General features: G+C 41.9%; 1 protein-coding gene across 1 annotated transcript in view; it reads right to left on the reverse strand.

Annotated features, from left to right (window-relative positions):
* Nucleotides 1-920: 920 nt before the first annotated feature.
* LOC148020241 (RPM1-interacting protein 4-like) overlaps nt 921-15,006 on the reverse strand; it is a 73,955-nt gene continuing 59,869 nt past the window's right edge. Inside the window, exon 4 of the mRNA XM_087700571.1 lies at nt 921-1,192. Coding sequence (XP_087556697.1) covers nt 1,154-1,192 — 39 coding nt within the window. The 3' untranslated portion in view covers nt 921-1,153. The remainder of the gene's footprint in view (nt 1,193-15,006) is intronic.

Here is a 15,006-nt window from a genome sequence, read left to right on the forward strand (position 1 = left end):
TACTATCAGCTGTTTAGTCCAATCAATTTGGCAGAGTCCACACATGTGCCTCTGTGGGGTCCCTGACCAGCATCCACATTCATGCGGACTACCACACCCTCCCGGTTGCCTATCAATAATTCACTGCAAGCACATTCTGCTTGACCCGTTGGCTTGTCAGAAACATCAGCCTCATCTGACATCTTGTTACCTTCAGTGCTGTCATTCACAAGTCATGGCCTTTGCTTTGGCCCAGAGACCCCATCTCCACACATCACATCTAGGGCCTTGGTCATATGATCTTAAGCTTCCTACATTGTATGTCCAAGAGCAGCTTGCCGTCAAGCTGTCCATCCATATCTTGGCTAGCCATGTCTCATGGCCATACATTTCTCTAGTTACACTTCAGGACAGTATCTGGCTGTGGCTAACTCCAAGAAATCAGAACTCACGTTCGTAAAATGGTTACAGTTAAATGAAATGTATACAAAAACATAAAGGAAAGCAGATGCAACACAACAGCCAAAAGTGATGTAAAAGCTTGCAAACTTCAGTCCTCCAGGACACAAGCCCCAGATGAGCTGATGCAAATATAGAACAGCAAAATGCTCTTAAAGCAACCAACACATGTGACAAGTAAAATTGCAGTTGCTTATCTACTGTGCTTTTGATTGTTAGAAAAACTTTCCTGCTTGTCATGAACTCGTCTTTAGATTAGGAAGGAAGTAATGTGGCTAGGGATTTTTCTTGCCCTACTAACAGGTTTACAATCAGGACTCCAATTCAGGAGACATGTAGTCAAGGGTCAGCTCAAATGTTACCACAAGATGAGATCAGAAATCCTTTAGATTGGCTAGCAAGGGAGCAATGTAACTAGGGAGCTCACTTGGGCCAATAACATTACAATCAGGAGATGATACAATTCAATTAAACATATGAAATTTGTTCACATACAAGTGCCAAGGTATAGATTTTATGAATAAGTTACATAATCTGCACTATAATTACATACCAGAATATACAAATGTCTGGTTTAGCATGTCACAGCACTCACGTCAAAACAGGATGCTTCAGACAACTGGCAGTTACAAAACCTTTATAGATAGTTGTTGGACTTTGTACTTGACCACTATGTAGTAACTATGGGACCATCTTTTCTTTCATATCATCCACTTTAATTGGTGCTTCCACAACAGAAATAATTCCGGAAATCCTGCACAGAAAAAACATGAAATATTATAAACATAGACCCAATCCCAATCACTGAGTTCTACTAGCCTTCTATAAGCGTGAATGAGTAAGAGAGAATCACTTCAGGTTTTCCTCATTGCAAATTAACATTATCCTCTCTCTGCTCTGCTATCAGCTCTCTTATCTTCACATAAGGCAGGCCAGACACAGTTAAAAAACAGATCTAATAGAGCTAACCATATGCTGTGGGATCAGAGCTCCAGACCACAAAAGCTTGAAATGTAGGAGTTTGCACAGTAGCTTTCTACACACACAAACATTCCAGGCCCTGACCTGGAAATCTCAAATGAGCTGATCATCTGTAGGGAAATTTCCAAACTCTTTAAAATGGGAAAGCAAAGGATCGCCAGGCGACACAAGCTGAGCCCATCAAACATATTACCAATATCCTCTCTTTGTGTAGGCTAAATGATTCATATTGTCTGAATGATGGTTATAGACCTTTGGGCTTGTACTTTCACTTCATTCTGGCATAGTGAATGTATCCTCACGAGCATTCTTGTGTGCACTCTCTCCACTGCTCTCAGTTCTCTGCTCTGATGTGCATACAACGTTCCTACATGTGTGTATTATAGGTCTTTTCTGCGACACACATCTTCAATCTTCCTTCACACGTTTCTCTTTCCTGTGATTGCTCTGCCTGTTTTAAACCGGCCATAGGTCAGGAAACAAGGATAGAAGACTAGATCAGGTTTGGAACACACACTAAACGACTGTAAATGTTCCCTGCCCATTTCTTGACCTGTGTATCCAGCATGCACTAATGTGGGGGGGTGGGGGGGGGGGGGGGGGGTTGGGTGGGGGGGGATGTGGGGGGTTGTTGCAAAGAGGAGACAACTGGTGCAGAAATGAGCTTGCAGTGATGGCAACCTGTTCAAGGCATGACCTGCTTGCATACAGTTAGGCAACTTCCAACTGGTGTGACTTGAAGACCTGAGGTGTGTCGTTCAGACCTGTGTGCCTTTAAACCCGCCTGCCCTTCAGAGTCCAGACCTGCATGCCCTGCAAATCTGAAGTGTGGCCAACATGACAGAGCTCTCCCTCATCAGAGAACCACCAGTGACATCAATTTGATTCTTTGAGCTAGCCCTGACCTACTCAATCTCAGCTCAAGATTGGCATTCACACTTGCACACACCCCTGGGGAGGGAGAGGAGAACTGGTGCAGAAATGAGCTTGCCTCCTTGTCTGAGCTTGCAATCACTGCTAAATGAGCGCATTGCAGCATTGAGCTCCCGGTTGGTGCAGAAATGAGCTTGCAGTGATCGCAACCTGTTCAAGGCATGACCTGCTTGCATACAGTTAGGCAACTTCCAACGGGTGTGACCTGAAGACCTGACATGTGTCCTTCAGACCTGTGTGCCTTTAAACCTGCATGCCCTTCAGAGTCCAGACCTGCATGCCCTGCAAATCTGAAGTGTGGCCAGCAGATCTGTGTGACCTGCAGTGAGCTGTCGATCCTCCTGCTGCATGCAAAACTGCAGTCCTGTATAGAGCATGCCCTGGACCTGATCAACACTGCAGACTGCTGGCCGTCTTTAGAAACCACTTCAGTTTCCACACTTAGGGTTTCGCACTGACAGCCCCAAAAAGGGCTGGTGTCATTCTGGTCATTTCGTTAGTGGGCGCCCACACAGAGGTGCACCATTCTAGACAGCTTATGCCTATAAATAGGCCGTTTCATTCATTCTTCACCTCTCTTCTTCCGTCACTCTAACATTCTCTCTCCTGCCTCTCTACTACCCTCACACCCCTTCAGGCAGACATTGAGGTTTGTGGTGGGCATCCATGCTTCTCCCCTCACCCTGATGTCATCTTCCCACACCTGGCAGCACATCTACTCCTTGTGTTTGCTGATCAGGGGCATTGGCATCAGCTTCCCTCACCCTAGCATCATCTTCCCACATCTAGTGGCACGTCTATTGCTTGCGTTTGCTGATCAAGGGCATTGGCGTCAGCTTTCCTCACTCACGGATTTGTGTTTGTCATCATCTACTATCACCTCCACATCTGGCGACCTCCCTCCACACAGACATCAACATCTAGGTTCCTACAATTTTCATTTTGAGCATTCTGGCCTCTAGGGTTTGTGTTTGCTGCCCAGGCCATCTTCCTAGTGGCTGAGCAATGTGCTAATAGCCCACTACCTGAAGGACTGCATTTCACTCCCTTCACTACAGATTCCACACGTGTTGCTATGTAAGTCAAAGAGGACAATGCAGTCATTTTTTGAGCTTCCACTCAACTATATCAGCTTTTCTTCTCATAGTATGATTCAATGCATGATCATCATGTTCTTGTGTTTCTGAGTTTCTCTTTTCTCTCAGTGTTTGGTGTACAACACTTAGTGTTTCTCCCCACAAACCCTACTATCTCTTTGCACTATCGCATATCTTGACATGGTATCAAAGCATACCTATTACCTTGACATGGTATCAGAGCATACCTCTTATCCTTGACATGGTATCAGAGCGTAGGAGCTCAGAGAGCTAAAAACCCTTTTCATCAGAGAAGGCAAAGATAGGTTGCGGATTAAGCATCAACCATTGATTTTCCCCCTTCCGTTGCATCAACAGGAGACAAAGATGCCCTTCTCTTCCTCTCCCACCCACCTTCCCTTTTACAAATTGACACTCAAGTGCTACAACTTCTCCACAAGCAAATGAACAAACCACTGGGTGCTCCTCTTCTGACATCACCGGACCTCCCACCGAACCTTGCCGACATGGACCTTTGCTCTCATCATCGCCAAAGTATATGTGTCTACCCTCACGCACTTGTGTCACCTCTCCCTTTTGAGACACACAATTTATTCTACACCAGCTTTCAGTTTTTTATGCTCAAGGCAATAAGGCGCATCCGATGTTCACTAAGTTCTATCAAGCAAAAGGAGGATCGTAAGGTGCCATGGCCTCCTCGCAACTGCCATAATGCACTACGGAGATTGCTTCTTCTTCTTCTTCTAGGGTTTCAAGAATGCCACCTTGAAAACCCGTAGTTCTACATTCCTGTCCACCGAGAGATAGTGATTGTTGGATACCGTCCCCTCGGCAATCCGCTCCTTTGAGGGAGAATAGCTATTCAACTCCTTCCATTACTTTGGCTCCACAATCCACTTCATTGAGAGACACCAACTATTGCCCACCCTTGGCTCAGTATGAGTCTCACATTTTCCCACCCTCGATTACTTATGTTCGAGAGGCAACCTCTGGGAGTTCTTCAACACCTTCAATACCCTAGATACTTTTTTCGATATGACTAGCGACACTCCATCATCCAATGATTCAGAGTTCATGATCCATGAGTTTTTAGATTCCCTCTCTCTCACCAAGGAGGATGTACTCTCTTTGCCCTCAAAGGGGGCACCTACTTTTCATATCCAAGATCTTCAGGTATCACCTAGATTAGGGCCTTGGAGATTGAACTGCAACTTGGTAACAAGGTCTTTGAATTCCTTCTAGCATGGAGTTATGAAGCTAGTGGCTTCTCTTCGGAGGTGAAGTCAAGTTCTACAATTCATCCGGTCTATTGTTCCTTACTATAGGTTACCTTTCAGATGGAAATCTTGAATCTTGGAGATCCTCCACATCTTCTTCATATCCTTCTTCCCTCATCTTTCTTCATCCCTTTTTGGGCCTAAGAGGGGGTGTTGAAAAGCCACTTCTCAAGTTTTCACACTTCAATTAGGGTTTCGCATTGACAACCCCAAAAAGGGCTAGTGTTCTCATTCTAATTACTTTGTCACGGGTATCTACACAATGGTATTCCACCCTAGACAGCTTATGCATATGAATAGAGCGTCACTTCATTCATTCTTCACCACTTAAGTCATTCTTCACCTCTTCTTCTTCCGTCACTTTGACATTCTCTCTCCTATCTCTCCATTGCCCTCACACTCCTTCAAGCACATATTGTGGTTGGTGGTGGACATCCATCCTTCTCCCCTAACCCTAGCATCATCTTCCCACACCTAAAAGCACATTTACTGCTTGTGTTTGCTGTTCAGGGGCATTGGCATCAACTTCCCTCACCCTAGCGTCATCTTCCCACACCTAGCTGCACATCTACTGCTTGCGTTTGCTGATCAAGGGCATTGGTGTCAACTTTCCTCACTCAAGAATTTGCATTTGTCATCATCTAGCATCACCTCTGTTGAGCTAAAAATGCATTAACCTGACTTAAACAACCCCAAAGCACGCTTAATTAATGAAGAAACCTTCTTATTTTAAAAAGAAGTGCGATTCTAGAGAGTTGTTTCCCACATGCACAATCCTAATTTGGGTGCTCCAAACTTTCTATAAATAGGCATGCAATCCACCACTCTTCCTCAATCTCGTTTTTGCACGTTTCAGGAGCTGTATCTCTGCTGCCCGTTTCAGGAGCTGTATCTCTGCTGTCCGCACCCCTTCACAGAGGACATCGCGATCAAACCTTCCCCTAACCATCTTCTACCATCTAGCGCCTGATTTTAGTCTTCGCCATCTATTTGCAGCTCTCATCTAGTACCCTAGAGTTGTTGCCTACAATTTTCCTACTGCATTTAATGCTGATGTCAGCATCTAGCACTATTACCTACAATTTGTCTACTGCGTTTGATGCTGATGTCAGCATTTGGTGATGTCGCTCATAGTTTGTGTGACATTAATGTGACATTAAAGTGACATTTAATGTGATATTAAGGTCACAAACATAGTTTGGAACTCTCATCTTGATCTTCTCTCTCCTCAATAAGCTGCATTTACAGTTTTTGGCTGCCACCCTGATCTTCTCTCTCCTCCACATGCTGCTTTTGCAGCTAAAATTATCACCCAATTTTTCTCTCTCCTCAAGTATCTACGTTTTTAGTATTTCTCTCTCCTGCATTGTTATCTGCATCGAATCCAACCTTCCTTGGCTACATTTACTAGTGTTTGATACATGGAGGTTGCCTTTGTTGCGATTTGGGATCCGTTTAGAGTATGACACACTCTACAGCTCATAACCTCTACCTTGATTCCAGAGATATGAGAGTTTGAGTTTCAATATCCATTGCATAATGTGTTTGCTACATGAGGACTATATATTCATTATTCATTCACTTTATTATTCATTGTGTTCATTGTCTCTAAGTTATCCTAACCCTAACCTAACTATGTTCTATGTTTATCAATCTGTGCTTTGTTGTATGATTGGTTTTGTGTTTTTTGCATTTCTTCACATGGTATTAGAGCTAGGTACTGTCTAAGAAACCTTGGCTTTTAATCGGAAAGCTCATTCGCAAAAGCAAGAACAACAAAAGGATCAAATGGCATTCGAACACATTCATAACACCACTCCAATCTCCACAGCCAAACATGAAGAGAAACAATCAGGAGTGGGCCTCTCAACTTGCTACTGCCCGATCTAACATGGACGAAGAACCATCGGACTACCATGGAGTCCAAAAACTATAAGAAATTTTTGCCGCTGATTATGATATCATCCTTATGTACACGGCTCAACAGGAGGTTGAAGGTAAGCCTAAGTTTTCTCCTTTATATTTAGTGCACAAAACTAATGATTTTGCAGGACCTTTGGAATCTCTACTATGGACCAGCCATCTGCAAGTGAAACCGGCTCAAATTACACATCACTTCCATAGTTCTACTTTTCTCCAATGCCATGTATAACCCTATTATTTCAAACTCTATGCCAACTGATTCTGTATTTTCTGTCGGATCGAGGGATGCTCGTCAAGAAGGGACTCTTCAAAACGAACTTTGGTTTGTGAGTAATGAGGAAGCAAGTATTTCTTTAGGAACTCAAAACTAGGTAAGAAGCTAAAAGAAGAACTTGTAAGTATTCCTTCCCTTCCTTTTCCTTCAAATTATTTTATTTCTCATGGCCAATATGAAGTAGGTGCATCTTCATCTAATACATTTAATAGACAAAAGGAACCAACCATGTTTCCCACAACAATATCAATCACAAATCCATTTGGGCTCTTGTTAGAATTTGCCAATTCTATGGACAGTGCTCAATGTTTTAGTCTTTAGTTCTTTTTCAGCTTTTAGTGTGAACACAACTAAATTTATAAGTTGTAACGTCACTCTTAGAGTTAGAGTCAAAGCCAGTTAACTCTAGTTGAGTTAGAGCTTAGGTCCATCTTAGACCTATCTTGTACCTTTCATTCTTCTGCCCACCATATTCTCAACCTTGCCTCTGATTTTCTACAAACCCTAAAAAGTGCAAAACCCCTAATTTTCAAAATTGGGATTTTTTCGAAATTTCTGCAATTTCCCATTTATTTTGGCCATCTCTTTCCAAATCTCAACTCGTGCCACCCAAAATTTGGGACTTTGTTCAATTTTCACTCCCAAAGTTCAAATTGACAATCAATTTGAAGATATTTCACAATTTCTTTAAAATTCCCGCCAAAATTTTATGGCTTTTTTCTGATTTACAATCCCACATGCGAATCTTCATTGGAAAGGCCGAGGTTGCACCAATTTCATCAACATTTGTGCAAGAAATTCGGGGTTTTTGTCCTAGAGGCTTCGGCATGCATCACAAGACGGATTCCAGCTGCTGTTCACTGTTGGCATGCACCCCGAGGTGACATTACTGTAGAAATTCAAGCTATAAGGTACAAATTTCTTCAATTCCTGTGAAATTTTAGAAAGAAATTTGGAGCTTCTGCCTGGCATGCAGTCCAAGGAAGCAAACAAGTGGTACAACAACCCTTAATTGCTATTACAGTCAGATTGAGCAAGAAATTTTGGGAAAATTCAATAAATTTTGGTAAGAATCGGCATTAATTTGCTGTAATTTGTACTTTTGAGGGCACGCATTACGAGGCACGTGTGCTTTGGCATTTGTGTGACATTTTGGTACTTGTTGCATGATCCGGAGGGGATTTTTGGTACTTTGAGGATTACAATCTATAATTCAGCAGAGAAGTATTTGGCTGTAGATTTTTGTCCAATACTGATAGCATGGCATGGCATGGCAAGGGATTAATGATCAAAATAACATCCTTAGTATCCTCACTCAAGAAGACAAACTTAATGGATCAACCTACTAGTTGTGGAGTTTTATGGTTCACAACCTTCTTGTAGCGAAGAACTTGTGGAACTATGTTACATGTGATTTGCAGTGACCACAAGGTCTTGCACCTCAATGTAATGCTAGAAGATAGGCTATTGGTACTGCTGCCCCTCCTCCCCCTCCTAATAAGGATCAGAGGAGATGGGACTCAAAAGATTCACAGGTGCTTTCTTTGATTGCCTTGTCAATGAAAAGATTGATCATTCCACACATCCGGTCTTTTAAGACCTCAAAATCAGCATTGGATGTACTTAAGCGTATGTTTGTAACACATAACGAGGTCAGAATATCTTATCTCCATAGAGAGTTAGCCAATGTGAACATGGATGAGGGTGATAGCATGACAAATCACCTTACTGACATACACGATTTGCACGAGCAACTACTCAATGTGGATGAAATCATTCAAGATGCTAAATTGGTAAACATCACACTGAACTCTCTTCCACATTCGTATCTTGGTTTCCACACCTCTTTGATGTTGTCTTTGAGGGGGGAGACAGTAACCCCTTACATTTGTGGAGTTAGAAGACCTCTTGTTGCAAGAGAAAGAGACTCAGAAGAATGTTACATTGCATTCAAAAGATGTGGGTATGCTTTCCAACTTCAAAGGCAAAGGAAAGGCCAAGCAAAATGCAAAAAATTAGCCAAAGAGCGATGCTAAACAACCATCAAATAAGGCTATCCAAGACATAGGAAAGTCTAAAAAGAAGGGGAAATGTCATTATTGCAAGAAGCCAGGTCACTATATTGATGAATGCTATAATAGATTAGCCAAAGACAAGAAAAAGGACTCAGGTTTGGTTGTCCAAGAGACATCAGCCAACAAATCTACTAATGGTGATGCTTCAGTCAACTTTGTGGAGGAGGACTATGCATTTCTAACTTGCAGTTATGATTCTTCAATGGCTGATTCAGCATTTAATGTTGCTGAAACGCAGCAAACATGGTATTTTGACAATGCAACTTCAAAGCACATCACTTCTAGGAAGTGTTTGTTTTCCTCTTTGCATTCAGCCCCTGTTGGGAAGCATGTTACATGTGCGAACAGCAACAGTTACGATGTTTGTGGCATTGGGACATCAGTGAATGATGTTCAAAAATTGCAACTTATTCACTCTGATGTTTGTGGTCCCATGAGAACACGTACACTTGGAGGTCATCTTTACTTTGTTACATTTATTTATATTGATGTCTACGCTCGGTATACATGGGTGTATGGGCTAAAAGCAAAATCTGATGTGTTTATGCATTTTAAATATCTCGTCACAAAGCTTGAGGCTGAAACTAGCTTGAAAGTGTAGACACTTCACACAGATAGAGAGGGGGAGTACGTGTCTCGTGCTTTTGAGACATATTTGCTTGATCATGGCATTACACATCAAACCACTATTGGAATGACTCCCCAGCAGAATGGTGTTGCTAAAAGGAAGAATCGCACTCTTATGGAGATGACTCGTTGTATGCTCAAAAGCAAGGGGTTGCCTCATCAATTTTGATTAGAAAGCCTTCAGTGTGCAAATCATGTGTCGAATCGTGCACCCACTAAGGCACTAAAGACGATCACCCCATTTGAAGCTTGCCATGGCAAGAAACCTAAGGTTGACTACTTTCGGGTGTTTATGCACATGTTCCGAAAGAGCTTCGTGGAAAGCTTGATGGCAAGGCTATAAAATGTATATTTACTAGCTACACTTCGAAAAGCAAGGGCTATCGCTTGTATGCCCACATGCAAAGAAAGTTTTTGTCAATAGGGATGTCATATTTGCTAAAAATGTTGCATTTTCACATGATCAATTTCAAATGCCAGCCACCCATGACATTGATGACATCTTTGAGGGTCTCTTACCACTTTCTTTGGAGTCTGTGCCTGCTATAAATGGACGGACAGACATAATAGAGCAAGCTGTTGTTGCACCATATGTGCCTGAACAGCAGGGTATTAATGATGGTTTGCCACACGCAGTGGAAGATACAGTACAGCATGAAAGGGCTGCTGTAAATGCAGAAAAACAGCCACGAGATGGCTGTTACAAACTCTCCAAGAGAGTAAAATGGATGCTCCTTTAGCTCAATGCACTAGAAAAGTTGCTAGATATGCAGCACATGATGCAAGGGGAGTCCATTTGGCTGATTTTAAAAGAGTAGATATGTAGCACATGATGCAAGGGGAGCTCACTATTGGATGATGATGAGCCTACTTCCCTGGACAAAGCTCAACAAGATGTACATTAGATGCAAGCCATGCAAGATGGGTTAGACTCTATTGTCACTAACTCTACATGGGAACTTGTCAATTTACCACTTGGCAAGAAGGCCATTGGCACAAAATGGGTTTTTAAACTCAAATGCAAGGCTGATGGTACCATTGATAGGTACAAAGCAAGGTTGGTAGCAAAAGGCTATGCACAAAAAAAGAGCATAGATTATGAAGAGACTTTTGCTCCTACATCCCGTATAAGTACAGTGAGATGTGTAATTGCTATGGCTACAAATTATGGCTAAAATGTATATCACTTGGACATTAAGACAGCATTCTTAAATGGGAATTTGCATAGACAAAACAAGCTTAATTTAATGAAAACCCTAAAACAGGGAGCAATTTGAGAGTTCATTGAAACCCTAATTTGGGAGGGTCCATCCTCATCTATAAATAGACAAGCTATCCCCATTCAGTCTCAATCTCTTCTATGCAAGTTCTCACTCTTCAATGGAGCTTTCAGCCATCGATCTTCTACCACGTGGCTGTCTAGCCTTTGCGACTACTGTCACTCTCTCTTCATCAGCCCTTGCAATGCCCTAACACCTTCCTCCTACTGTCGCCCACTGTCTGGTGCCCTTTTCTCTGTTGTGTTTGACCCTATTCTTCATCGCCCTATCTCCACCACCATCTATCTGCCATGTTAGCACCTCCAGTGTGTAGGTGACAGCTAGCAGCCCATCTCCCTCATCAAGCGACCTTCTGTTGCTGCATTTGGACCTCTCTAGCACCTAGTGGCAGCTGGCGACACTCCTCCTGGCAGCACTTCTGCTTGAGTTTGGTGCTCCGATCGTCCTAACACTTGCGTTTGATTTATCCTCTTCATCCTACACTCTGACTAGTGGTCACAGACTTGGGATCCATTTCCAATGGACGTCACTCTCTGACACACTACTCTGCCCTTAGGCACATTGTATACTCTTACATTCATTTACAGCATTCATTCACTTCAGAGCTGTGTTCTTTCTATCCCTTCTTCTGTTTGTGTTTGAGTTTTAAGTTTTGAGTTTAGGGCTTGAGTTTTGTTTTTTGTGTCTGTGTTTGTCTCGCTGTGCTTCTGTTGTGGTCGTACACTCTGTGTTTCCTCAGTGTGAAACCTAGCAGTGTCTCCATAGTCTTCTTCACATTGTATCAAAGCTGATGCTCTTATAAAGAGTATCCTGCGGATTTTGTGGAGTGCTAATCTTTGCACAAGGCACATAATACAACTCATAATCGAATCATAATGTTACAGACACCTTCTTCTCATCACCCAATGATGTCTTATCAAGCTTCTCCATCACTAGAGGCTCGGAGGAGGTTTATGGACTCGTGAGGAAGACAACACTCCATATTCACCCTCACATCGCCCTCTATGTTTACACCTATGCCAAATATTCCAAATTTCATTAACCTCACAAAGGAGGAGTTTGAGAAGTACCACACAACAAGTATGGACCAGAAGACATCCCTTCGAGTTTCTTTTTGGTCCCCTTGTCTTCGCGATTCAGCATTTTCAGTTGTGCTCTTATCAACAAGCCAAGTTTAAGGTGCTTACTGATGGTTTATATGATAACTTCTACCAATCACATAAATTTTATTGTGACCTGCATGCATCTTTTGCACAAGAAAATATGGTATGGCTGCAAGATGCCAATGGTCACATGATTACAAATCCTCAATCTATTGTGCACATGTGCAAATAATATTTTATGGATATTCTTGATTCACAATAGCCTCTTTCTCACCAAATAGTTCTTGCATATTCAATTTTTAATGCATTGATTAAAGATTAGGTTTCTCCAAACATTCATGAAACATTGGAGTCCGATATTCGTGAGGAGGAGATTATGGATGTCTTGTGGCATCTGCCTAAGGGCAAAAGTCCTGGAAGGGATGGACTCACACCCTCAAACGGTCGTGATACATTGGAGTGCAATATTTGTGAGGAGGAGGTTATGGATGTCTTATTGCATCTGCCTAAGGAAAAAAGTCCTAGATGGGATGGACTCACAAATGACTTCTATGAAACTTATGCTACTCGATTGGCAAGACCATTCACAATTGTGTGCCAGCAAGTTTGTGCCACTAGAGTTATGTGTCCATCTTGGAAGGAGAGCATTGTTAAGTTGATTCCTAAGATCCCTTCACCATTGATGTTTGAACAGTAGAGACAAATTTCATTGATGGGCACCATGTATAAGCTTTTCTCCAAGGTTTTGGCTAATCACCTCAATGAGTATCTCCCTGATATTGTGCACCCTCATCATTATGGTTTTATTAAGGAAAGAAAAAAGCTGATTCCGAGGTTTTCCCAAGTGAACTTCTGAAAATTCTCTCTCTGGTATTCTCTCACCTATTCTAGCCCATTCTCAGGAGATCTCAGCATTTCTCAACCATTTGGAGCAGAGCTCAACCATATTTTGGTGGACAATAGAGGGTTTTCTAATGTAAACTCTAAATTTCTGCAGAAATTAGGGTTTAGAAGCTACCTTGGGACACATGCCAACAAGAGAAGGCATCATACACTGAAATCAGCACCTGCAATTTTTTGTCTTGTTAGGGATTTCAAATATCCAGCAATCCATTGTAAATTTGGGGTAGCATTTGGCTAGTTGGGGTTCACTTAGAGCAAGTACTGGGTGAAAATCAAGGGACAAATTGCCCAATTTGTTTGCCAATTATTGTAATGCCAAGAGGCTTTTGGATCAGCCAAGGAGATTGTGGAATCTCAACTTGTAAGTAATCCATTAGCAATTGAAGATAAAGAAATACCAAATGGAGCACCAGTTTTGGGGCCAACAAGGTGTCCATTGTCCAAGAATTTTAAAGGTAAAGTGTGCATTTCAATTTATGTTTATTTGCTAATTGTTGTGAGCCCTCCAATTTGTTGTCGCCTGTATTAAATGATGTCGCCAACAGCTCCTGGTGCCAAAATTGCAGTCACCTACTGCTCCTAACCTCCTAGTTGCTGTCTACTACCTTCAATGCCTAAAAACAAATCTAAAATCTGACCAGAAGCACCTTCTCCATATCTCCCAAGCTAAAAACTAACTGAATGGCTAGAACCAGTCCCCCAAAAAAGTTTTCTCAATTTACATGGGTATTTTTGCCAAGTAGCAGCCTTCTAAACGCATTTTTCAGCATCATCCAACCATTAAATTAATTTTCAAAATTAGATCAATCTAAAAATTAATTTTAATCCTTCTGACCCTGCCCAAAATTAAATGTGCCCATCCATAATTAAATTGGCTAGGCCATTCGCAACCTAGAGTGGTCACCCCTAGACTAGCATTAACTAATTAATTAATGTTAATCCCTAGTGTCACTACTAACACTTATGTTGTGCAAATTTCCGCGCTGAGAGTGAAGGTACAAAGAGTTGAGAGCAGTAGACGATGTTCGGTACAAAAACACTAGTGTACCACTTTTAGGTTTTGAATATATATATATATATATATATATATATATATATATATATATATATATATATATATATATATATATAAAGTACAGCAAATGAAGAGTGCATTCACACCCACATACTTGAACTCAATAGAAAAAGGCACGGTGAGCCTTTATTCCCAACAACCTCCCACCTAAAAGCAACGTGTGTAAAGGTAGAGGAAAGAATCAACTAAGTCTATGTATGTACAAAGCTGAAAGACATATATACTATCCAACCCCCATCATCTTGCGGCAATGAGCAAACCGCTCGGCTGGAAGACCCTTCGTAAGGTCTGCAGGATTATCATCTGTATGTACCTTGACAAGCTCAATGCCTTTGTTGTCAAGTACATCCTTGGTAAAGTGATACTTCAACTGTATGTGCTTTGTCTTTGCATGAAAGACAGGATTCCGTGCAAGCATGATAGCACTCTGACTGTCATAGTGGAGGATAGAAGGCTCTGTAATCCCAAGCTCTCTCACCAGACGTGAAAGCCATAAAGCCTCTTTGCATGCCTATGTGGCAGCCACATATTTTGCCTTAGTAGTAGACAATGCAACACAATATTGCAACCTAGATATCCAAGAGACTGCTCTTTCTGTGAACATGAACACATATCCTGAAGTGGACTTTCTACAGTCAAGATGGCCAACATAGTCTGCATCTGTGAAACCAACAACAAATGACATTTGCTTACCAAAGCAGATACACAAATCCTTTGTGTGCCCTTAAGGTATCTCATGATACCTTTCACTACTTACCAATGCTTTTTGCCAGGATATGCCACGTATGTCCTAATCACTCCCACCGCAAATGCAATGTTAGGACGTGTAGCAACCATAGCATACATCAAGCTACCAACAGCTGAAGCATAGGGTATCTTGGCCATTTCAGCCTTTCCATCATCTGATATAGGACTGTCATCTGTACTAAGTTTCACATATGGAGGCAATGGTACACTAATAGCTTTACCCCCTTCCATATTGAAACATTGAAAAACTTTCGTAATATACTCCTGCTGTGA

Source organism: Lygodium microphyllum, chromosome 19 (genome assembly GCF_053477565.2).
Source record: "Lygodium microphyllum isolate KBCC chromosome 19, Lygodium_microphyllum_v1.1.10, whole genome shotgun sequence".
Lineage (NCBI taxonomy): Eukaryota > Viridiplantae > Streptophyta > Polypodiopsida > Schizaeales > Lygodiaceae > Lygodium > Lygodium microphyllum.